The sequence below is a fragment of the Dipteris shenzhenensis genome, chromosome 29 (assembly GCF_047967505.1).
Source record: "Dipteris shenzhenensis isolate YYH24624 ecotype China chromosome 29, Dip_SZ_1.0, whole genome shotgun sequence".
In the NCBI taxonomy this organism is placed as follows: Eukaryota; Viridiplantae; Streptophyta; class Polypodiopsida; order Gleicheniales; family Dipteridaceae; genus Dipteris; species Dipteris shenzhenensis.
In genome coordinates this window covers 6,298,573-6,324,782 of record NC_141624.1, presented here as the reverse complement: position 1 = coordinate 6,324,782, position 26,210 = coordinate 6,298,573, and the positions used below count along the sequence as shown (strand labels likewise).

The following is a 26,210-nucleotide window of genomic DNA, read 5'->3' as shown; positions in this document are numbered from 1 at the left end:
TTTACCACATGATCAACTATATTTTGACATGTTTACAACACTATTAGAAATATTTGGATTTGCACATTAACACGATTTGATTGTTTCAAGTTTTAAAATGTACCTCTAATTTACCACATGATCATGTATATTTTGACATGATTACAACAATTCTAGAAATTTGGATTTGCACATTAACACGATTTGATTGTTTCAAGTTTTAAATATTTGGAGCGAGTTATTGCATTGTCGGTGTCCTTCCTTAATTCTTTGCTTCTTTTGGAGTGCTGTTGTCAATTAAGCATGCAATGGTTAACAGTGCAAATGTTGTCATTTCATCTAGCCTTCACAATAATGTCACTTTATTTCAATTTGGTTTTTGTGCATTTAAGACATTCATTTTTGCATTTATGATTGCAAGTCCATACTCATTTTGTATAGATGTTACTTTACATGCAGGTCTACAATTTAGATGGTCATAAATTTATAAGAAAGCTACTTGGTTTCAATAAGCCTGTGTTTATGACACAAGTTGTAATGAACTTTCCGACAAACGCAGAGATGTTTCTAGGTATCCTTCCTGTCATCTTTGCCATTTTGCTTTGAGATTGTAGCGTGGTTGCTTGCAAACATAAAGCTCTCATTAAAGTGGTCACTGGTTTTACATTTTATGTGCTTGTGATTCTCAGATATGTTCTAGGACTTAATGCGAGCTATCATCAGCTCCATGTATGGGGTGATTGATGTGATTAAGATTGTAAGGCATAATGATCATATATTTTCAGATCATCAGTAGATGTGGCATTTATTGTTGGAATAGTAGAGGTGACCTCCTCATCTGTGAGCCCTCAAATGAGGAGTGCATCGGGGGGGTGGACCATAGGACAAAAGAGAGAGATTTGGGGCTGCCACATCGTCAGCAAACAGGCTGCCATGCAGGCAGCAGAAGAGAGAGTACCTCGCAATAGAGAGCCTCCATGGAGGGCAGATCTGGCAGAAAGAAAGAAAGAAAGAAAGAAAGAAAGTTTATTAAAGTCTTCGGAAGACCGATGGGTCTATGAGACTGTGAAAAACCTGATACAATGAGCCGTGGTAGTGGAGCTACTAAACGAGCATCCACACCAATGCAGAATGCAAAAAAATGCAAAATGGCAGTACTAAGTCCTAAGTACAACATAGTCATGTCAATAGTCGACTATGTGTATCAATCTCAGCATCAGCATCGACATCATCATAATCATCATCAGCAGTAGGACATTAGGATGGATGAGGTAGTGGAGGCATGAGGTCAGCAATGGATTGCCGTCGACCCCTTAAGGTTGCAGTCTTGGTATGTCTCCTAGTCGTAGCTCTGTGTCTAACCAGGGCCACTGTGACCCCCGTCGGTCGGGCACTGACAAGGAGGGTATGTCCCCAAGTATGATCTGTGTGTCAACCCTCTGTCTGAGCTGTCGGGTCACAGGCTTCGGGTCACGGTCATGCCGAGGTCTTGTCTCGTGGGGGTCTATGTGATCTGGCTGAAAGAACTCCGTGATAGAGCTTTGAGAGGTATCAGTCGAGGAAGAAGTTTGCTCCTGTTTCCGTGCTCGGAGTATCCTCTCGCGGTGTCTAAGCATCTCATGAATGAAACCAGCCAGAGGAAATGGGCCAAAACCCCATCACTATCTCTGAAGAGGCAGTAGAAAAGCCTTGGATCTCATAGTAAACGGGACACCTGAAGATGAAATGCTCCTCTGTCTCAACCTCCTGCATGCCACACAGTGTGCATATGCTGAGCAATGTCCAAAGGCTGTCCATGGGTGGAGAGGACCTGATTGTGCAAGGTTTGGAGATTGCAACAGAGGCGGAGCAGATCCGGAAGTTGGAAGGGGCCTGGCAGGAGGCGGAACTACAACAGCATGGAGGCGTGCTGTTCACAGCAAATCTAGGGGCCAGGAGACCGTGAGATAGGCTGGGTTAGGGATGGACATGCCTGGGCTAGTTGCAGCCTACCACAGGGCCAGGCTGGGCCAGCCATCCCTCAAGAGTTTTATGGAAAGCAACAAAGTTGAGTGGGGGGGTTGATTGGGTTAGGTCAATTCCCCCTACATAGTCGGCTATTGAAGGGGAGCATCCAGCCCTATATAAAGAGGCCAAAGGCCCCCCACTTGGCATCATCTAGAGTAGCACTTCAGGGAGCAAGAAGGAGCAGCAGAGCAGCTTCGATTTGAGCCTATCAGTCTTCCGCCCTGCAGGATACCCTTTGTAGGGATTCATTTCTAACATGCTATCAGAGCCTTGATGGAAGTTCACGAGAAGTGAAGCTTGAAGGCAGAGACCTTGCTCAAGAATTAACTTTGACGTTGGAAGGGTTGTTCCTAGGCGGGACGCTCAGGTTCTGGCAGGTGTCTAAAGGATTATATCCAGACGGGAGGCTCTGGTTCAGGCAAGTGTACGAACTCTAATTTTATCCTTCTCACTTCATTGTCATGGCCAACAGATTTCAGATCCCTAACTTTGGAGACACGAGCAAGCTTGATGGGACCGATTACCCATTGTGGAAGATGAAGGTTTGGAGCCATTTAGAGTTGAGGGCAGGTGGCGCAACCATGGAAGGGAGCAACAGCCCCTGGGTCGGCCATTGGCTGACGCTGGTGGGTCTGGTTGGAGCCAGCAAATCAGGCCTGGAGATGGGCTGGCCAGGGGGGCTGATTCCCTGGAACAAAGGCTGCAAAAGGCCTAGAGAAGACCCTTATATAGGGCCCTGGTTGGGCAGGTAGGGGCAGCCAACCAGGTCGGTTTTAGGAAAGACAGAAAGTTGGCCATTCAGGGGTCTGCCAGTCGGTTTCTGCAGCAGGCCTTGGGGCCTATAAAAGGGGAGGCCCTAGGCCTCACAAATCATTCAACAGCTCAGCCATCAGAGGAGCAGCAGGAGCAGCTACACTCACACCCTCAGGCCTACATCCAGGAGGCAGAGGAGACTAGGAGTTGCTGCAGACAGAGTTCATCTAGGGCTGGACCTTGGCTGTCTTCTAGGGCAGCAAGGTGTTTGGATCTTTGGACAGAAAGCCTACTTATGCTCGAGGTGGAGCATGCGGGCTCGAGTCTAGAGATAGCAAGCAGATAGGAGGAGTACCTTGTGGTAAGATCAGAGGACCACACCATTGGTGGGACTCTGTATCTCTCTCTTTTGTATTGTGTCCATAGTTTTGGACGGAAATACATTATTTTGGTGGTTTCTCTATCTGGCTGGTTCATTGTCTATTGATGAGTATGCACGTCTATTCTATGCACATTAAGTTAAGAAGTTTGTGATTCCACACCTCACACGCACATTGTGTGAGCTTCTGGGCATTACTATCAGTGTTTTGCTGTGTGTACCCTCTGTTGGGTCATTTCTAACAATTATGAGGTATTTCGGAATGGGGTTTCTTTCTTTCTTGTCGTTCTTGTCAAAATGGCTTGAGTCTTTTGCATCACAAGCTTGTTGATGGGTACAAGGTCTTTTTGCAAAAATATCTAAGGAATCCATTCATGCAATCAGCTCCTACTTTGTACCATTGGTTGCTTTATTCAGAAAGAAATAAATTTTTATTAGAGTCTTCGGAAGACCGATGGGTCTATGAGACTGAAAGAAAACTTGATACAAATCACAGTAAGGGTGGAGCTACTGAAACGAGCATCATCACCCGTGCTGAATCCTAAGTCTGATCATACATAATCAAATACATCTGGATGTAACAATGAAAAGAAAAGGATTGGAGCGGAGCGGAATCCTCCGTATGTCATGTCGCCCTGGCTGGTGCATAGCCGGTGATGGGACGTTGGCACCCGTCAAGGGGTGCCGTGCGTCTCGGTCTCTTGGACGAGGTCCGATGCAAGACCAGAGCCACCGTGACTCCCGTGGGACGTATCCCGGGTCTAAACAATGATGGGAGGTCCCCCAGAGTGATATGTGTGTCCCCTCGATGTCTCGTGTGTCGTGTTGCGGTCGTCGGGTCGGGGTCTTTGTCACGTCTGCGGTTAGAGACTGGACGATCAATGTCACTCGATGGGAAGAACTCTGTGATCCTGCTCTGAGAGGTGTTTGATGATGTGGCCAAGCCTCTTCACCTGAGTAGGTGCTCTCTGTGTCGGATCCCCTCGTGAATGAAGGCCGCGAGGCATCTTTGATCTGGGTAGGCGAGGAATCTGGAAAGGAGCCCGGAGCCGTCTCTGAAGACACAATGGTAGCGACCTCGGATCTCGTAGTACATTGGGCGCCTGAAAATAAAATACTCCTCCAACTCAACCTCCTGACAATCGCACAATATGCATAAGCGATGCTCCCTAGGAATCCCCTCTACTCTGCCGCTCTTTATGCAGAGGCGGTGTGACGATACCCGAAACTGCCCGATGGAGATCTGTAGTGAGTGAGGCATATGAAGTTCAATGTACCCCGATGGTGTGATGAATCCCTCCTCCGAAATACGAAGAAAGTAATCTCTGTAGAAACTCAGATTCACTGGAAGCTCCCTCGGCTCCAACTAGGTCCTAAAGGTGTGTAGCTGCAGGAGATCCTCTTGAATGACCTGGTTGGTGTGTGGCCCGATCGAGTTGGTGGGTGGGAGTACCAGAGGGGCATCTAAATTGTACTGAAAAGGAGGTATCCTATCGATGTGGAACCCTAGTCTCACAAACCATCTGTGAGTCCGTGCATACCAGCATAGCTCGTCTCCCTCTGCTGCCATCCTCATGGAGGAATCGAGAGCCAACCATGGCAACCCCTGTCTCCCTGATGTGCAGTCCCCATATGATCTAACCCGATGTAGATATGTGATGGTCTGAAAGGCTACATCTAGCTGGAGTGGAGAAGCACCAAACTCGGCCTGAATGATGTGATGTGGTACAGACGGTTTCCCCCGGATCATCCGTGAGAGCATGAGGATTTGTAGGCGCTCCACCCGTGTCCACTCTATCTCTGACATGTCAGGCCCCCAACAAGGGCTGCCATACATATCGGCTGGTCGGACTAAGGAGTCGAAGAGAAGAGCCTTGGTCCGATTGTCCTGGAAGTGGAGTGGAAGCATTGTTTCTCTAGCCGAGCCAGTGAGGCATATCCCCTGCTGAGTCTGGCCTGCATCGCTGATCTCATCATGAAGATCGGGCCGGAGAAGATGACCCTAAAGTAAATGTATGAGGATACGATCTCAACTGGTGACCCACCGAAAGTAAAAGTAAGCTGCTTCCGTTGAATGTTTGCTCGAGAGGTGTTAAAGATCATGACCTTGGTCTTGCCAAGGTTGAACTCCAAATCATGGGATAAACAAAAAGCCTGCAGTGCATCCAGGTGTCGCTGGAGTCCCTCGGGTGTGGACGACAAGAGTGCGACGTTATATGCATAAAGAAGAATCCTGACAATGATCCCAGCAAGTGAGCAACCGGTCCCTCCGAACGCGCCCATGAAATTCTCAAGCTCATTGATGTAGAGGCCAAATAGGGTCGGTGATAAGGTACAACCTTGTTTGACCCCTATGATACTCAAGATCTCATCTGTCCAACCTGCGCCTGTCCAACGAACTCGGCCTGAGACACTCTCATACAGTGCCATGACTGCCCAGCCGATCTCCTGATCAAATCCCAGTGTTTGTAGGATGTGATGAGACGAGCTCGAGGTACTGTGTCAAAGGCTTTGCTGAAATTCACAAAGCAGCAATAAACCCTCTCCTTCCGTGATCTGGCCTCCTCAATGACACTCCTGAGTGTGAGTATGTGATCCATAGTCCCATGGTCTCGCTTGAAACCGGCCTGACCCTCTGCTTTATTAGTGTGTGCAAAAAGGGCAAAAAGACCTATAAGACCAATATTGACATACATTATGTTCATACCCCCCATGTAGCGGAACTCGAGTTGTCTATTACACCTCGATGATATGTACTAGGAAAAGAATTTTCAAGTAGTGGAAGCAAGATACAGCTCAAGGATAAGGGGCTGAGCCACTCTTGACTTGATGAAACATGTCTAAGTTTTGGACCTGTTGTCCACTATTGCTGATCTGCTGAAGCCTCATCCATGAGTCAATGCGTTGGCGATTCTGTAGTGTCTCTGCTCCTGCCTGCTCGCTGCCCGGCTGCAGCTCTGCCCCTTCCTCTCCTCTCCTGCTTGCTGCCCCCGCTGCAGCTCCGCCCCCTCCTCTTTGCTCGTGCTTGCTCCCTCCTCTCCACTCCTGCTCGCTGCTGCCCCCTCCTCTCCTCTCCTGCTCACTGCCCCTGCCGCAGCTCCGCTCCTGCCTGCTTGCTGCCCGCCTGCAGCTTGGCCCCCTCCTCTCCTTTCCTGCTCACCACCCCCGCTGCAGCGCCGCCCCCTCCTCTTGCCTGGTGCTGCTCTTGCTCCGCCTGGCGCTGCTTCGCCAGCCCCTCCCGCTCCTGCATCGCCCCCTCCTCTCCGCTACTCGCTCTGCCCTTGCCCCGCCCTTGCTCTGCTCCTGCTCGCGCCGCCCCGCCCCTGTTGGCTCTGCATCTGCTCGCTGCTGCTCGCCCCGCCTGCTGCTGCTGCTCTCCTGCAGCTCCCTGCTCGGCTGTCCCACATCCCCTCCCGCTTTGCTGCCCCTGCTGGCTCTCCTATCCCCGTAGGCGCTGCCCCCGTTTCTCCCCATTGTCTGCCCTCCTCATTAGCTGAACACCCCCCCCCCCACCCCCCTTCCCTCCTCTCGCCTCCTAGCCTCGCCCCCAGCCTCTTACCGCGACCTTCCCCTCCCCTCCAAGCCTCTCTCCTAGCCTCTTACCTCCTCATTGTCTTTAGCCCCTGGGATTGGGTGTACCTTGCGCCGGGGGGGGGGGGGGGGGGGGGGCTCTCATGCTCCTGCTTCTGCACTAAGACCTACACCAAGGACACACGATCAGTTAAAAGAAATGGGGAAAGGTGGCAAAGATACGGATAAAGCCGCCAAGAAAGACGACAAAAAATAAAAGAAACAAACACAACTGAAACTCGAGGATGTGAATACACGCTACAACCGAAGTGGACTCGGAGTTGACAGCAAAGCAAAGGCGAGGCCCACATCAGCCTCAGCTTCGGCTTCAGGCTCATCCCCTGCTACATCCTCATCTTCAGACTCAGCGCGAGCTTCAATTTCAGCTTCAGTGTCAGCCTTAGTTTCAGCTCCAGTTCCGGGGCCACAGCCTCTACATCCTCAACTACAGCTACTGGCAGTGACATACTCATACCCATGACATCGATTGCTTCACCCTCCCCTGGGATAGAGGGGTTATCACTGACATCATCTCTCCCATCTCTCCCCTCTTCTCCCGCTACAGTTTTCTCACCGATTATGACACCTACTTTGGAGGGGTCATACACCGTTCCGCACTACGTCTCGACCTTTCTCTCTCCTCTGACTCTCAGTCAGCCCACGTTTCCACACCCTGCTGGGATCGCATTATCCAGGCCACTATCATCTCCATATTGCACCCATCTCACCCAGCCATAGTCTTTTTAGTTTCCGCTAGGGCATGGACGAGCTGACCCATTAGAGGATTGGGAGAACTTGCTGATGGAGGTACAAAGTATCCGAGAGCGCGAGATGGAGCTGTCACGCTTCACACGGGAGCAGACACACTTCACCCAGGAGCAGGCACGTCTCATATAGGAGCAGGCTCAAGCTATCCGAGACCAGGCTGATCTTATTCAGGGACTCAGACAGGAGATCTCACAGCTCCGACAGGAGTTCATTGCTATACGCACAGTCTGAGGGAGCACCCTAGTTGTGGAGGCACAGATTGCGAGCGTGCAATCTGCCATCGAGGAGACGTCCAGATGGGTCAACGCAGCCAAACGGGAACCTGCAAGGGTAACCGTTTCAGCTACCCTCCTAGAGCATCAACAGAGAGCCAATAAAGTTCTCAACATCAAAGTACGTGGGATTCCACGCATTGAGGCTACACCGATGGCAGGTGCGACGGTCTTCGTGGCGATTGAGCACAGGATTGAGAGAGCATGGCGAATGGGAAGGGACCCCAATCAAGAGCAGCCCCTGATCATACGGTTCCATGACGCTCGGCACAACTTTCGGTTTTACGTCGTAGGTCAGCCTTACGAGACCAACCAACGATCTCCATGGATGAGGACCTCACCCCACTACAGGTTGAGGAGAGGTGCCTCTTGTTGCAGCAGTGAGATTGGGCCCGCAAGGAGGGGAAGTGGGCAGTAGTACGAGATGGACGACTCCTTACAGGCCCCCGTCGGACACCCACCTCCCTCCCACATAGGGGGGCGGGGTCTATGAGACGCAGACATCCGAGACCCTATTCTGCACCATCTTGAATTGTAATGGTACCTTATGGTAAGATCCAGGAAACTTCTCGGAGTCCTATACAGGTCACGACATAGTCTTTTATACAGAGACACATCAGAGTCCAAAGAGTCCTACTACCAGTAGTGAGCGGGTATACATGGGTGTCTGCCTACAAAGATGAGACGAGGGATACAGGAGGAGTCCGAGGGTCAGGAGGAGTCACAGTCCTTTATTGATCCACACTTTTGGGGGCCATCTCAGTAGAGCATAGAGATGCACATTCCAGGTTTCTTTGGAACCAGATTCGGTACAATGGACAACCGGGATCTGTTTATTGTAGTTTGCTACTTCCCTCTTGAGACCTCCCACTTTGCCAAAGATATTTGAGGTGAGGATGAGACATCTCCATTTGCCGCTCTTTATGAGTCCATTGTTGACTTCTCTAGCTGCGGAGAAGTCCTCCTAGTTGGGGACTTCAACGCGAGGACAGGCGCTCATCAGGCACTACTCCTCGACTTCAGGGATGATTCCACTCTACTGCGAGACATTGACCTTGAGGAGGCATGTGGTTTCGGTTGATAGACAAGGACCGTTCACATCTTATGGGCAGGCCCTATTAGACCTCGGTAGGATGCATGATCTCATTATTTATAATGGTCTTGACAGATGGCCCGCCTCAAGTTTTTTCATGTGCTTTCCACATGGGGGAGGCTCTAGTGTTGTTGACTACATCATGGGATCCCTTGCCTTCACATCTCGCATCACTGACTTTCTCGTAGCACCTCTCCCTCCAGGGGCTGATCATACATATCTTTTCTTTAGCATTTCCACTCCCCGTCGCATAGCACTCTGCACCCCGCTGAGTTCTTACTCCACCTACCATGATATATGCTTTGATTGCGATCACTACATTGACTTCATACCCCTATTAGAGGATCGTGTTGCCCTAGTCACCTGCTCACTACATGAGGCTTCTCTTCACGCTTTCCCTCACACCACCCCCTCCACCCGCCCACCACCCCCTGGGACCGTACCTTGTAATAGTTGGTACGATGATGAGTGTAAGGCTTTATGCCGTCAGCTTAGATTCAAAACCAAAAACAGTCTTCCAAGCAAACCAGAGACGCTACGCGAGTATCGTCGACTGGTACGTAGAAAGAAACTAGACTTTGTTCGCCAGAATGAGGAGGAGCTACTGAACATTTTGTTCAATAACAACTCTGAGGACTTTTGGCGGAGATTTCTAGAGGGACGGTCCCCCTCACCACTCACTGACACTGAGGTGTGGTTTGATTATGCACACATAATGTATGATATCCCAAATCAGCCAGTCCTTAACCTCACATATGCCACGCCCCACATCCTGCACCCTCTTCACTAGGGGGGGGTAAAAGGATGCCATAATGAAACTTCATAATGGCTGAGCGAAGGATTATGAGGGACTATGCATTTAGTTCATTGCATATGGGATTAATCTCCTAGCCCCGATCTTAGCAAAGCTATTTAATGAAGTTGTTTGTTTGGGGTTTCCACACACCTGGACCATTAACACTATCTCACCCATTCATAAGGCAGGGGATCCCATGAGCCCAGAGAACTACAGGACCATTATGATTGGCTATGTCATGTCCAATATTCATGCATCAGTACTTGATTCAGAGGTTAGCAGATTTGTGGAGTGGGGAGGACTTAGAGTAGTAGGACAGGCTAGATTTTGGCGTGATAATGGGACCATGGACCACATTCTCACGCTCAGATGTATCATCGAGGAGGCGAGGGCACGGAAGCAGAGGGTTTACTGTTGCTTTGTGGATTTCTGCAAGGCATTTGACATGGTCTCGAGAGCCCGCCTCATACGGCGCCTACATGATATGGGTTACGACTAGGAGATCGTTTGGGCTGTCATGGCACTTTTTACGAGAGAGTTTCAGGCAGAGTCCGGGTAGGATCTGGGTGGACAGACGAGATCATGAGCACTATCGGGATCAAACAAGGGTGTCCGTTATCACCTACCTTGTTTGGCCTCTACATCGACAAGCTTGAGACGGTGATGCAGACACGGGAAGGGTAGGTTGCTCTCTTGTGGACACACTGATCCGGATATTGCTTCACGCAAATGATGTAGCTCTCTTGTCTTCCTCAGTAGAGGGGCTCCAGAGACACCTTGACGCACTACAGTCCTTTTGTGAGTCTCATGATTTGAGGGTCAACCTGGGTAAAACCAAGGTTATGATCTTCAATACATCTTGAGCTATCATGCGCCAGGAGTAGTTCGGATTTGATGGGTCACCTGTTGAGGTAGTTTCATCATACACTTATCTTGGGGTTGTCTTTTCTGGACCCATCTTCACTATGAGACCCGCGATGTAGACACGCCTGAGTGGAGGATATGCTTCATTGGCCAGACTAGAGAGGCAGTGCTTTTGCTCGCACTTTCAGGATCCACGAACGAAAGGGTTGCTTTTTGACTCCTTGGTCCGTCCAGCGGGAATGTATGGCAGTCCATGCTGGGGGCCAGACTTGTCGGAATCGGCTCAATTGATGATGAAGAAAAGCTCAACACTTTCTAAGGTCCTTAAAAGGCAAGACAGTTATGTATTGGGTGTTAGGACTCGTTCCTATTGGAGCCTATTTTTCAAGTGTTAATGGCCTTTGTTGTCATTGGATCCATCTACTCCCACATAAGCATGTCAACAATTATCTCAAATATTGGGGATTCGCCCTTGTAATCATAGTTACAAATTGTTGATATTCGCTGCCCGATACATTTAAGGCAATCTAACATTCACAAGTAATCCATATTTTACAGAAACATATCAAGATATTTGTGACAATTGACAATCTTATGCCGCATCATGCGAATACTTTGTGCATGGAGCCACCTATTGAGTGGGGCCCTGGTGGAGTGGTCCTATGCTATGTGCATAATTGGATTATCTAGGGCCTAACCGAGAATGGATTTTCTATGTATTTTAGTATTGATTTACAACAACATATGTCTTATGCCAAACAAAAACCATACAGTCCGATTTAAGTTTAAACCTCGGCATAGATCCTGGAAAGGGTGACCTCCGTCTCTTGAGATATAAATGTATATGAATACATCTTATTATATTGATCTACACCACTTTTGGAACAAGTTTACATTGCCATATGCTCCTTTGACAAAAAGAAACACAATCATTTAGATAAGAATGAATGATGTCATAATACATAATATCAGTTTTTGTGCACCCAACCTTGAGTTTGAAAGTATATGTGGGATTGGTAAAAAATCCTATCATGAAGCAACCTCTTTGCAGTAAGAACTGAGAAAGTAAAGAAAAATAAAACCGGAAATACCAAAGGGCAAGAGACCTACAACTAAGTTCATGGCAAAGAGGACTCACTTCTATAGATGCTTGAAAAAATATTAAATTATATACAACCAACTGCCGAGGATATAAACATTGTCATTGCAAGATATAGGGATTTTACTTGCATCAAGTGTTTTGAGAGGAGTCAGTGTTTCTGTGCATCATGGATTTTGCCAAACATATGAAACTTTAAGGAAGATATCCTATGAGGCAGCAGAGCATACCGTAATAAGAAGAAAACCATCACAAAACCGATCTCTATCGTTTGATGGAGACCATTAAGGTTTGTTCTCGATGCACTAATACAATACATGTGCAAGCAGATGCTTACTGGTGATTGTTTAGAGAAAGCATAGCCACTTGAATGAAGTGGTCACCCAAATGGTTCAAAGTGGAAGTTGCTCTCTCAACATTGCTGTTTTTACTGAGTTTAGATGAGGAGTTAGCCGGTAAAGGAATTAATAATACAGAGTGGGCCAGGGTGGACCGGCTACAGGTTCTCTTGTTATCACGGATGATCCGTGGTAAGGCCTCCGTTCCTCACGAGATCATACGGGCAGAGTTTGGGTCACCCCCATTACAGCTAGATGCTGCATTTGAGGTCATCACGTATCTGTATCGAGCTAGGGAGTATGGGGATTACACCTGGGCGTAGCAGGCTACCATGGCTAGCACTGTCCTCTTCTATGGCACTTGCAGCAGGAAGGGACCAAAGGTGCTGGTATGCATATACAGAGAGATGGTTTGAGGGACTAGGGCTCCACATGGACAAACTACCTCCATTCCAGTACAACATGGATGCTCGGTTTTCTCCCCTCCTATCACACGAGATCGATGAGGTTATTCGTGAGGATCTATTACAGCTACACACATTCCGGGCTTGGTTGGGGCCAAGTGATCTTCCAGTGAAACTGGGCTTCTACAGAGATCACTTCTTACATATCACAGCGGAGGGTTTCATTGACCCACCAGGGTACATGCAGATTTACTTTCCCTACTCACTGAGGATCTCTCTTGGGCAGTTTCGAGTCTCTTCACATAGACTTCGTATCGAGAGCGGCAGAGTAGAGCGACTACCCAGGGGGAGGCGCATATGCAATTTGTGTGACATGTAGGAGGTTGAGACAGAGGAGCACTTCATCTTCAGGGGCATCTACTTTCTGCCTTATCTCTATCCTCATACTATTTTGATGCATGTGGATGTCGACGAGCTTAGGGCCACGTGATTGGTGGTGCCCACTAAGTAGCTCTTCTCTTGTGTAGCAATGTGTGATCCACTATTGTCTGTGCTCCTATTCAGGTGCTGGTGTTATGAGCTTGTTAAGGATGTAACCTTTGAGACAAAGAGAACAACACATCACTGGTCTAGGTAGTCAATGACATTGCATATATTTTGAAAACCCTACTCAAAGAGGCAGTGGTACCTCCCACAAATCTCATCATATTGGGGGCATCTCATAATCTACGTCTCGAGCTCTTCTAGATCACAATGGATGCAAAATCTCAACTCATGGTGGTGGTGTGTGGCTTGACCTCTTGTCTACTCTCACTATGAAACCAGTAGGATGAGGTTCAGAGTTTGGGGCCCATGGCTATCCATATTTCATGTGAGAGATAAATTTGTAAATAACTTGGTGGTTTGATCAATCCCTCCTCGATTCTCCTTACAGAATAATTATCGTCTTAGACATCAGCCTTGCATGTGGATGCTTGCTTTAGTGCCCCCCTTCCTTAGCTTTTATTGTATCTGCTTTTTGTTCAAGCTCATAGACCCTTTGGTCTTTTGAAGACATTAGTAAACTTTCTTTTGTTTCAGTAAAATGGGGTTATGGTGGCATGTGATCGGGGTGGGAAACCCATTTTCATTGAGGTATAGTCTCTCTTGGAATTCAAGTTATATCCATGACGAGTGAAACGATCAAGTAGCTTGTGCATACTGAGCATCCTCGTCTCCCTCTGCACGTTGCTAGTGAAGGTAGCCACCTTTCTCTCATCATAGTGTTCAGATTGGTCAAGGTAGGTGATGCATGTTTGGGTCTCATTACAATCCCTGAGTATGACATTATGTGGAGCGCATGGCTTACATCAAGTGAGGCAAGAGAGCATCATGCCTTGTGACCTCTCAAAGCCAAGCCACTCATCCTCTCATTCAGTGCCCAGAAAGTGCCTACATACAATGTTGTTGGTCGAATTAGTGAGTCAAATAGATATGGATTTTGTATGAGATGAGCCTTGAAGTGCCATCTTTCCAATCTTGCCAAGAAGGCATGCTCTCAAATAGTTGTATGATTTTTAAGATTCATGCCCGAAACTTCTCTTGTGTATCATGTGCAAAGGCTTTTCGATTTCCGCAAAGGGAAAACAGATTATATAGTTCTTACCCTTGCCTCTTATTGTTATCTTTTAGAACGTGCAGTAAGATTTCTTTGCAAACAGAGACTTGTTTCAGCACATGAAATATAGAAGTATCTCGCTTAAAATGTCACTAACAGTTGAAAACCCGAAAGATGGCCACTATAAATATTCCAAACACTATGACTAAAGATCGACTGACTTGCTCCTCAGCCTCACTGGCTGCAGCTTACAAGGACACCTTATCACAGTAAAACTTAGCCGCAAAGGCTTGCCTACAGATAGCTACACACACTATCGACTCTCTGGCGATGTCACACAGGCCAAAGATTGCAAAGGTCACCACCAAAGCAAAGACAAAGATGCTGCGACACACGCAGCTCAGACAAGATGCAATCTGCTCCAGATGAAGACTCCACTCCCTTGTACCACCAAGTACGAGGGCGACAGATGCCACACTGGAATAGAACAGGTTGCAACACCTTTATAGAGAGCCTCGTAGAGTCGACTACTGAGCTGCTGCCAGCTTCGCCACTAATCACCGAGATACTCAGCATCATGGACAAGTCTAGAGGCTCACTGTCAACTCCACAATCCATGGAAAGACCAAAAAACTGCCCCGACTCTCATGGAGAGCCACACTGACCTGAAAGGCAACCCTTCATGAACGTCACAGGACTCAAGTCCATGTAACTTTCATGCATGATCACACGCCGATTGCCACTAAACATGCTAACAAAACCCCCATAAGTTGAGTAGGGAGGAAGGTACTATCAAGCCAAAACTGTCACCATCTGCAAACCAAAATTTGTTGCACCAAGCAATCTTTAGAAAGCATATTCCGACCATGATGGGTGGTGGTCCATCATGAAAAAGTCCTGCAAACTGACCATCACATTCCGCTTCAATCAGATGGGCTCTAAAGCTGCTGGCAGCATCCTTTTCTCCTTTGGTCTTGTTGTCGAAAGCTTTCTTGAAACAACTCTTTTCATCATGTCCTTCATGTCCACAATAATCACAAACTGTCATGACCTTCTTCCCATTATCATTACTTTTTCGTTTGCCTTTGACTGCATATGCCTGTAGCATTTAACCCAACCCTTCCCTCTTTACTTAAAAGCATAGCAACAACATCCTGGAAGCTCTGTGCCTCAGTATTCAACCATAAAATGGTAACTAATTCATTATACCTTGGTGGAAGGCTAGTGAGGAGTATTGCCTTTGCATTATCATCTTCCACTTAGTGCTTGCAATTGCTTCACAATGGATTGCATTCTGTTGAGATTCGTGCCCAAAGATTCTCTTTCACCCATTTGAAGAGCAAATACTGCTTGCTTCAGCATAATCTTCGAGTTTTTGATTCTGGAACCAAACAAAGTTTCTAAGAAAAGCCAATTTTGAGCTGCAGTCTTGGTAATGCCAATTTGCCAAGAGCCCTACCCAAGGGACCTAAAGCTTTCTCCTTTTTCAAATCCCATTCTCTAAACCTTGGTTATTGGCTGGCCTCTTTTCTGACCCTGACACAACCCCCTACAGCCCTTTCTGAATGAAAAGTAGACGAACAAACAACTGCCATGAGAAAGAAAGAAAGAAAGAAAGTTTATTAAAGTCTTCGGAAGACCGATGGGTCTATGAGACTGTGAAAAACCTGATACAATGAGCCGTGGTAGTGGAGCTACTAAACGAGCATCCACACCAATGCAGAATGCAAAAAAATGCAAAATGGCAGTACTAATTCCTAAGTACAAAATAGTCATATCTCGACTATATATATCAATCTCAGCATCATCGTCAACATCATCATAACCATCATCATCATCGTCAGCAGCAGCAGGACATTAGGATGGATGAGGCTGTGGAAGTGGATGCATGAGGTCAGCAATAGAGCGTTGTCGCCCCCCCAAGGGTGCAGTCCCGGTACGTCTCCTGGTCGTAGCTCTGCGTCTAAGTAGGGCCACTATGACCCCCGTCGGTTGGGCTCCGATCCTAAATAGGAGGGGATGTCCCCAAGTATGATCTGTGTGTCAACCCTCTATCTGAGCTGTCGGGTCACAGGCTCCGGGTCACGGTCATGTCGAGGTCTCACTTCGTGGGGGTCTATGTGATCTGGCTGAAAGAACTCCGTGATAGAGCTCTGAGAGGTATCATCGAGGAAGAAGTATTCTCTTGTCTCCGTGCTCGGAGTATCCAATCGGGGTGTCTAAGCACCTCATGAATGAAACTAGCGAAACATCGCTGGTCTGGGTAGGAGAGGAAACAGGCCAAAAACCCATAACTATCTTTGAAGAGGCAGTAGAAACGCCCTCGAATCTCATAGTAAACATGACACCTGAAGATGAAATGCTCCTTTGTCTCAACCTCCTGCATCTCACACAATGTGCATATGCGCCTCTCCCTGGGTAACCGCTTTGCTCTGATGCTCTCGATATGAAGTCTGTGTGAAGAGACCCGGAACTGCCCAAGAGAGAACCTCAGCGAGGGGTAGGTGAATCTCCATGTATCCTGGTGGATCAATGAAACCCTCCGCTGTGATATGTAAGAAGTGATCTCTGTAGAAGCCCAGCTTCACTGAAAGACCACTCGGGCCCAACCAAGTCCGGAATGTGTGTAGCTGTAGTAGATCCTCACGGATAACCTGGTTGACCTTGTGTGATAGGAGGGGAGAGAAAGGAGCATCCATGCTGTACTGGAAAGGAGGTAGTCTGTCCATGTGGAGCCCTAGTCCTGCAAACCATCTCTCTGTGCTTGCATACCAGGACCTCTGGTCTCCCCTTGCTGCAAGTGCCATAGAAGAGGACAGTGCTAGCCATGGTATCTTGCTACGCTCGGATGTGTAATCCCCATACTCCCTGACACGTAATGACCTGAAATGTAGCATCTAGGTGTAATGGGGGTGACCCAAACTCCGCCCGAATGATCTGGTGAGGGATGGATGGCTTACCACGGATCATCCGTGATAACATGAGAACCTGTAGCCACTCCACCTTGGCTCACTCTGTATCCGACAAGTCTGGCCCCCAGCATGGACTACCATACATCCCTGCTCGGCGGACCAAGGAGTCAAAAAGCAATCCTTTGGTCCGTGGATCGTGAAAGTGAGAGCGGAAGCATTGTCTCTCTAGTCTAGCCAATGAAGCATATCCTCTGCTCAGGCGTGCATGCATCGCGGGTCTCATGGTGAAGATGCGTCCGGAAAAGACGATCCCAAAATAAGTATATGATGAAACTACCTCAATAGGGGACCCATCAAATGCGAAATGCTCATTGCGCATGACAGCTCGAGCTGTATTGAAGATCATAACCTTGGTTTTACCCAAGTGGACCTTCAAATCATGAGACTCACAAAAGGACTGTAGTGCATCAAGGTGTCTCTGGAGCCCCTCTGCTGAGGAAGACAAGAGAGCCACGTCATCCGGATCAGCATGCCCGCGAGAGAGCAACCTATTCCACCCTGTGCCTGCATCATTGTCAGCTCGTTGATATAGAGGCCAAACAAGGTAGGTGATAATGGGCACCCTTGTTTGACCCTGATAGTGCTCATGATCTCGTCTGTCCATCCAGATCCTGTCCAGACTCTGCCTGAAACTCGCTCATGAAGTGCCATGACAGCCCAAATGATCTCCTAGTCGTAACCCAAATCATGTAGGTGTCGTATGAGGCGGGCTCTCGGAATGTGTCAAATGCCTTGCGGAAATCCACAAAGCAACAGTAAACCCTTTGCTTCCGTGCCCTCGCCTCCTCGATGATACATCTGAGCGCGAGAATACGGTCCATGGTCCCGTGATCCCGCCTGAAACCGGCTGTCCCACTGCTCTGAGTCCTCGAAACTCCGTAGATCTGTGACCTCAAGATGAAGTACTGATGCATAAATCTTGGACATGACATGTCCAATCATAATGGTCCTGTAGTTCTCCAGGTTCATGGGATCCCCTGCCTTGTGGATGGGTGAGATAGTGTTGATGGTCCAGGTGCGTGGGAACCCCAAGCAAACAGCTTCATTAAATAGCTTGGCTAAGATTTGGACTAGGAGGTTAATCCCATATGCAATGAACTCATTGCATAGTCCCTCATGATCCTCCCATGAAAGCTCACTATAGGTGTTCCCGGGAGATCAGACTTGGATGACGATCTGACCAACTATCCATGATAATCTTCTGATCACAGGCTCGAGGAAGGGTGGCTCTGACACCAATTGTTGGCTTTTAGAACATGCAATAAAGATTTCGTTACAAACAGAGATTGTTTCAGCCCCTGAAATGTAAAAGTATCTCGCATAAAGTGTCACTAACAGTAGAAAACCCGAAAGATGGCCACTAAAAATATTCCAAACACTGACAAAAGGTCGACTGAGTTGCTGCTCAGCCTCATTGGCTTGTTGCAGCTTACAAGGACACCTTATCACAATAGATCTTAGCCACAAAGGATTGCCTGCAGATAGCTACACACTATCGACTCTCTGGCGATGTCACACAGGCCAAAGATTGCAAAGGTCACTACCAAAGAAAAGACAGAGATGCTACGACACACACAGCCCGACCAAGATGTAATCTGCTCCAGGTGAAGACTCCACATGCTTGTACCACCAAGCAGGTTGCAACACCTTTAAAGAGAACATCATAAGAAGAGACTGCCTTGTAGAGTCCTGCTGCCAGCTTCGCCACCCGATCGCCGAGATACTCCAGCATCATGGACGAGTCTAGAGGCTTGCTGTCAGCCCCCCAGTCCATGGAAAGACCAAAAACTGTTCCGACTCTCATGGAGAACCACACACCGACCTGGAAGAGAAAGGTGACCCTTCATGAAGGTCACAGGACTCAAGTCCACGTAACCTTCATGCATGATCACACGCCATGTGGCAGATCACTGCTGCCCTGCAAGGATTACCTCTAAACATGCTAATTATGCTACTAATTTATTGTGATCAATTAAACTATAAAATGCTTTGGTCTAAAACTTCTGTATGATGGTGATTTGGTGCCCTTAGCTTTTGCCCAGTTGCTTATTTTCTGCTTTAGAATAGTGCCGTATAGCTGGGCTGTCGGTTGGTTCAACATGATTGTTATATAGTTCTTTCCTGTTAATTCGGGCACTGTTTTGATAGTTTGGGACTTATTCTATTGAATTGCTTGTTACTACTGTGAGAGTTTCTTTTGATTTATATCCTCACCATTTCTGCCTGCCCCTGTCATCACTCCATGGGATGTGATGTTGAAGAGAGGCATCCCTCATGGAGCCCAAATAATGTTGTCTATGTTGGAAACATCAATACAATCAAAACTGCCAACTCAGGTGATGAATGAAATATGCTAAGGAGTTACGAGAAACTAAAAGAGAGCACTGCCCTTTGATCATGTAGGAGGTTGAAAATCTGATGTAACCTGTGATTCTGTCTCAACCTTCTGGGTGACAAAGATTACAGATTTGCAGATATATCATTGAACAACTCATTCAGAGACCATTGGATTTGTTCAAGTGCCGCATAAGATGTATGATAGATGGATGCACAAATAATGCAGGTACTCGATAACTCCTCAGTGTGTGCAATAGAGTCAGTGCTTCCCATAGACAATGGAATGCTCACGTAGTGCAGGAGAAACCAACTCTTTTGTACTTGCCAATCGAAGAAGATTTTGCTTGATTGAATGGTTGACATGGAAAGTGGGGACGTTCTATCGTCTGCAAGTCCCCAATTGAGTAATCTCTTGCGTGTACTACCATGGACCTAGAGTCATTAGCTCCAAAATGCTACAAGCCATGGGAGATGAGATGAGCTTGCTTCTGCATTTGATTATCAAGCTCCTTTGTAGGAAAAGCACCATGTGAAGTGCAGACTCCAGTTGGAAGTGGGTAGCTACTGTAAACTCCACAATATTAATGTGGTGTTGAATTGAATGTTTTCCTCTTATTATTGTAGAACACTAGTATTTGATTCTCGCGAATTGCGACATAAGCAATACTGTTTGGGTGTGAGGGGCAAGACTGGAGAACACCAGTATTTGATTTCTCTTAAATTGTAACATAAGCAGTACTATTTGGGTGTGAGGGGCCCCTTGACTCGTATCAGAGGGGATGGATTTTGTTTCCACATGTTGAAAGTAAAAAAAAAACTGGACTCTAGAATGGATAGAACTACATATTAGCCCTTACTAACCTAGACTGTTTTTTAATTTACAAAAATACATCACAAAATTAGAACCAAGCCTATCACAAAATTAGAATGTTTTTATTTACTAACCTAGAATGGATAGAAATACATATTAGCCCTTACTACACTAGGGTGTTTTTAGTTATGAAGGATACATCACAAAATTAGAACCAAGCCTATCACATATGCTCAATAAGCTATTTAGGAAATAATAAGATTCCGGTTAGGATAAGATAGGAATGGTTTTTCTCAATATCAATCAAAAACTATTTTAAAAATATTTTGAAGATGTTCAAGATGCTGATTGTTTTTAGATGCTCTCCATCATAAACACGCTAAAAAATATTTGAAGAGTTTTGCCAACATACTCATTAGGCTATATAGCTACTGATGCTCTTTTGTTGTGTGGATATATGGAAGGGAATCTAATTAGTAAAAAAAAGAATAACAAGGAGAGAAGGTTTGATATGATTCCAATGCATTGAATATGTAGAGCTAATATTGCACGAAATATGTAGAGAAAGCTTCTATTACTTAGACATTTGGTACTTTTTACTCGAGCAGATGCCTTCAAAGGTGCATTCAATAGAAGCACATGGAGTGGAAGACGACCAATGCCAACCATTCATGTTTATGGATTCTCAAATTCGTTGGATCCTGAGTCCGACTTTTTGGAGGTATGGAACATGAAACTTATGGCTTTAGTATAAGAATTCATTTGGTCATCTTGGGATTTTTCAAGTTTGTTCTCTTTGACATCCTTGATTCTTTTTTTATACGGAAGGGTATTGAAAGATGACCTGATTTCTGTGAAACCATCAAAACCAGATCTCATTTTGATTATGTGTAGGAAAGGAGCTCCTTTTACTTGTTGGTTCTTGGTTGGTAGTCAACCCCTCCCCCTTTGATTCCCAAGTAATTCTTGGGATACATATGGGAGAGGCGTTTTCTCTTTCTCACTTCGTTTGCCAGGATTGCCCCCTCGCAGCTCCCTCCCTACCCACCTAGCCTCGCCGCCTGCAGCTCCCTCCCTAGCCGCCTCACCACCTGCAGCTCCCTACCTCGCCTAGCCTCACCACCTCGCCGCCTGTAGCCTAGCCGCCTGCAGCTCCCTCCCTACCTGCCTAGCCTTGCCGCCTGCAGGTCTCTACCCGCCTAGCCTCACCGCCTGCAGCTCCCTCCCTACCCGCCTAGCCTCGCCGCCTGCAGCTCCCTCCCCGCCTAGCCTCGCCTGCAGCTCCCTCCCCGCCTAGCTTCCCTCCCCGTCTAGCCTCGCCGCCTGCAGCTCCCTCCCGCACCCGCCTGCAGCTCCCTCCCGCGCCCGCTGCCTCCTCTGTCCGCTGCCTCTTTCGACCCTCCTCTCCTGCTGCTCCCCCCCCCGGCCTGCAGCTCCACCCTCCTGCAACCCCTCCCCCGCCTGCAGCTCCTTCGCCCGCTGCCTCCCCGCTTGCAGCCCCTCCGCCCACTGCCTTCTCTCCCCCGCTTCTACTCCACCCTCCCTCTCTACTCACGCTGCCTTGCCATCGTGCCTGCTCACGCTGCCTTGCCATCGCACCAGCACACTGCTCCATTGCGTCAGCCCTGCTCTATTGCACAGCCCTGCTCGATTGCGTCAGCCCTGCTCCAAGCTCCCTGCTCCATCTCTGCTCGAATCACTGCTGGGCTGCTGCACATTAGCCCGCCATCTCCCTCCCCCCTTGGCTTTCTGCAGGTCACGGTGGCCCCAAACACCCACAGGACAGACCTCCTCTCAATTCGACTACTACCGCCCCCCCCCCCCCCCCCCCCCCGGCTCACAGTCCGGTTGATGACCAGACCCTTCGAGGTGTGATTGAGCTTGAGCTTGGCTTGGCTTCCTTCTTCTTGGAGGACCTTTCAACCTTTGACCCCAGCCCTCTACCATAATGAAGGACAAAGGGGGATGAGGACAGGGACTCACTTAGGCGGGAGACCCTTCAGTCCAAATATACATACACGAGGAGATGGGGAAGGGGAACGGTGACAAGGGAAAAACACAAAAGCAACTCAACTTGGAGGACTTCAACAAACGCAGCAACCAGAGCGGTTTGACATATCTTTGATAGTGTGCAAATATTCCCTTGCATGTTGATTAATCCGTTCGGCACTTCCTTTTTCATGGCTTCCTTTTCATTGGAGGATTACTTGATATCACACTTTTGATTGTATGACTTTTACCTGAGGAGGGAGAGGCCTTTGCAAAGCCCTATATCTCCCTTTTATTTTATTTTTCAATGTTATGTTCAGGATTTCTCCTTAGTGTCCACGTGTTCCTTTGTGCTTGGCTGCTGTCCACGTGTTCTGGTTGTCAACTGCAGTTGCAGTTCCTTGTCTGACTAACAGCCACCTTATCAGTCTAGTTCCTACACAACCCGCCATTCAAGCTATAGTCTGACAGTTCTTTGGACCGCGCTGTGCTCTACGCTACATGGCTGTTCTACGCTTTTGGCTGTCCCAGCTTCCACACCGTATCCAGCTGCCTGTTTTGCAGGCTTTGCTAATAGTGCACCATGTCAACTCCAACGCTGAGTTCCACCACTGCATCATCCGTGCTACTCTTTGCCCATCCTTTTGCTGGCATTTTCCTGCACGCAAAGGCAGATTGACTAGTCTCTATCAGCATCTAGTGTCTTGGCTTGTGCATTGTGGATTCCGCACTTGCAGTCTGCCAATTCTCCTTTTTCCTTAACGCCAGTTCAGCCGCCATCCTTCTGCCAGTGGCTGCAATTCTCTGTTAGGCTCCTCGGCTTTTGTGCCTTGTAGCGTTTTTTGTAGTTGCGCGCGTTGCCACGTGTGTGTTACGTCTTCCTGAATGGGCACCTTCACTGATAACAAAGGCCTGTAGACTCTTTGCAACCAAAATATTATTTACCATAAAGCCCCAGAAGGAATAATCAATACCATCGAATTTATCGTCTTGGACCAAGACTCCAAACAAATCTTCCGGATTTTGATTCTAGTTGTGAAACATCTTCAAAGTTGAATGCACAAACAGTCCCAAAAATTCACATGCTGTGAATTATACTGCAGCTCAACAAAAGAACACTGTTCCACAAGCCAATACTTGGCTAGGCAAATGCAGCCTGAATATATCAGTTTTAAACTTAAAAAGTGGACTGTTTGAGCGTCACCAATGCAAAATCAGATCTTCCCCAAAAATGCATTGTTTGCAGAATGTTCCTTGAACAATAACAGCTCTTAAGGCATCCAAAAGTCTGCAGCAGGATGTAGCATCTGTTCCATAGCTAGAAGGGCCTTAACAAGAGTGGTACCTGCTCCAAAATGAGCCTACAATAAGTCACAGCTGACTTGTACAGCTCTGAAATGCAGAATAGCTCTGAAAAATAGCAGAACGTAGCTGATGTAACTCACTGACACTTTTCTCCACTACATTTATGGATATTATTGGATATCCTATGTTTATTGACCACACATGTGAGGTTTCTTTGTGTGAGTTCTTGTGACAGGACTTCATACTGTAGGTGTTTATCTTCTATAAATCTTGTGCACATGGTCAACTATAGTTCGGAGCATGCTCGTATTGTGGCTGATCACCGTTTTTGCTATCTTAAGTATAGCTTGTCACCTTCTGCGTGACCACATTATTTATATTACTAGCATATGACACCTTCGGTGTCTCCACGCCATCTTCAGTGTGTCCATGACACCTTCAGTGTGTCCTTCATCTTCAGTGTGACCATGTCACCTTTAGTGTGATTCTATCAACTTCAAAGTGATAAGTCACCTTCAATGTGATCTGTCATCTTCGGTATGACTTCACTATCTTCAATATGTTAATTTTTTCCGTCTTCAATATGGTCTTGTTAACACCATCTTCAACATGTGATGCTCTCCAGTGTCAATGATAGTCACATCCAGTCACTGGATGCTGGAAAGCGAGTATATGAGGTGGACTTCACACCAGTGATGTTAAGAGTCATTTGACTATTTCCTACCAAATCAACCTCCACCTGATATGAAATCATCAGCATGCCGTATGAGACTTTTAATGCTTCACTCATCCACAAGGTTTACTAACACCCGATGGGTCTTCAGTTCCTATGGTTTATTATTGACATCTTCAATCTGGATTTGGGGTTGAGCCTTGGTGTGTTGGGCAATGATGCTTGGATTAATGAGGGCAGATCAAGATCACGTAGTGTTTAACCATGAGGCGGACTTCAGAACCCATAATCTTTGAGCATTAGGATTAGCCAGCTAAAATGCCCCACCAAAGTCATGATCCCTTAAAAGAAGATCATAGCAAACTTTGCATTGATCCACCAGTTAACTGTTACGGCCTGATCTAGTGAGGAAGGGATAGGGATTCCCAAATGCATTTCTTGCACACTATCTAGTTGGCACATGAGAGTTTCACAATTCCCTACAAGTACTTGGTAAGATTACCCTGATGAACTAGTGAGGAAGGGTTCCCGGATGCATTTCTTGCTGAATATCTAGTTGGCACACGAGTTTCACAATGCATGCCATGGGAGTACTAGGGTAAGATTACCCTGTGTCTGGAAATCTGGGAGTACTTTTAGAAATGCTTGTAAGAACTCTGTAAATTCAATATTGAATTACTCACCACAGCACATATTAGGGAGACATACCCCCGTTTGTCCAGAGAATGTGGCTTTATGAAAAAGAGCAGTATGAGTTTGAGTGTATGTTGTATTGGATTTAGGAATTGAGGTAGTGTTTTCTTTATGATACTTTATTAGGCTTTTTAATGCACACAGTATGAACTACATTCACCTGATTTCCCTAATTTTTATGTGAAACCATGTCGAAATTTGATCTCATTTCTTCTTTCGTGCAGCGCATTATTTGCAGGCTAGGACATGCCCCAGAAAATGTTGAAATGCATCGTGTGTATCTAGAGTCACCTGGAAAGTGGATGCTGTGTGCAACTTTTCAACTCCCGCAAATTGTGGCTTTCAATGACTAAAAACCATGTATGAATCCTCACAGTTCTGAACTTCTCATTTTGCATGGCTATGTGGCCTTATGTTGGCGCTACACATTTCGATTCCTTTTACAGAAGACATTTGTCAGTATCTACCTTGATCAGCTCTTTTTGAAAGAACTACTGGCTGCTTTCTTCATGGTTTCTGTTTGGCATGCTGACTTCAAAGGTTTGGTGTGCAGGTTAATGTTTCTGAATATGGCTGTCTGAAGTCCCATGGGCATTATTGTCTTCAGGTAACTATTTTTCTAGGTTGTGAAATCTGTAAGCATGCTACAAAGCTATCATGTACTGACTCTATTTTAGTGCAATGGACGATTTTTTAAGAGGATGGAATGCACTCAGGTTCTCAAAACAGCTAGCTTTGACCAGTGGGCCCGATGTAAGCAACCATCAGAATTCAAAGTCACGTATCTGAGAGAATAATGTAATGGGTTATGTGGTTTGGAATGATTTACAAAACCTGGTATTCCTGCAACATTAAGGGCTCACACCAATTTTGTCTTAAGTAAATTTCATGTAGATTTCAAGAATGGGGCTGTATGACATGGTTGAAGCAGCAGTTGGTTTACATTTATGAAGGTAAGATATTGAGTCAAGGCCGGAGTACAAGAAGCTTGATTGTGTTAAGGACTTGATATTAGCATTTGTTATGCTCTAGCCGAGATAGCATGACCTCGGATAGATCGGTGGGCATTTTCTCTTAGATGACCAACTTTTGTAATAATTAATGTGCGTAATTAAATGGTCAAGAGAAGTAACTGCCAAGGTCCTAGGTGAGGGCGTAATGGCATTGACTAGATAATTCTAATAGGGCTAGGGCCTAGGTGCATCTAATGTGTAAATTACCAAGGGGCAATTGTTTTAAAAGGGAACTCCAAGATAGGGGTGAAAAAGGATGCATCTAAGTAAGGGCCTAAAATGTGACATGTGGCCAAGAACTATCTAGGGAGATTGGGGTCTCAAGGATAAGGATGAGAAAAGAATAACGAAAAAAATATATACGTAATAAGACGAATCCTATCCTGTGAGTTCGGCTGGGTGGATAATCAAATTGCCATCGCCCGTGAACGTGATGATTTAGAGTGCACAGCTTTAGTGGCAGCAAGGAGCCGCAGAGCGGGAAAGAGAGTAGATGTT

The 26,210-nt window shown here is 46.8% G+C and overlaps 1 protein-coding gene across 3 annotated transcripts in view; it reads left to right on the top strand.

Moving 5' to 3' along the window:
- LOC147882359 (Met-10+ like family protein) overlaps positions 1-25,681 on the top strand; it is a 128,949-nt gene extending 103,268 nt beyond the window's left edge. Inside the window, exons 7-11 of one of the 3 annotated variants that reach the window (XR_015543901.1) lie at positions 439-550; positions 20,648-20,760; positions 24,924-25,059; positions 25,253-25,306; positions 25,416-25,681. Coding sequence is in view for 1 of the 3 variants with exons in the window: in XM_087401034.1 (XP_087257160.1) it covers positions 439-550; positions 20,648-20,760; positions 24,924-25,052 (354 nt within the window). In the remaining 2 variants the exon portion in view is untranslated. Of the gene's footprint in view, positions 1-438; positions 551-20,647; positions 20,761-24,923; positions 25,060-25,252 lie in introns of all 3 variants that reach the window. The other 2 variants (XR_015543900.1, XM_087401034.1) reach the window with 2 other exon arrangements.
- The last annotated feature ends 529 nt before the right edge of the window (positions 25,682-26,210 follow it).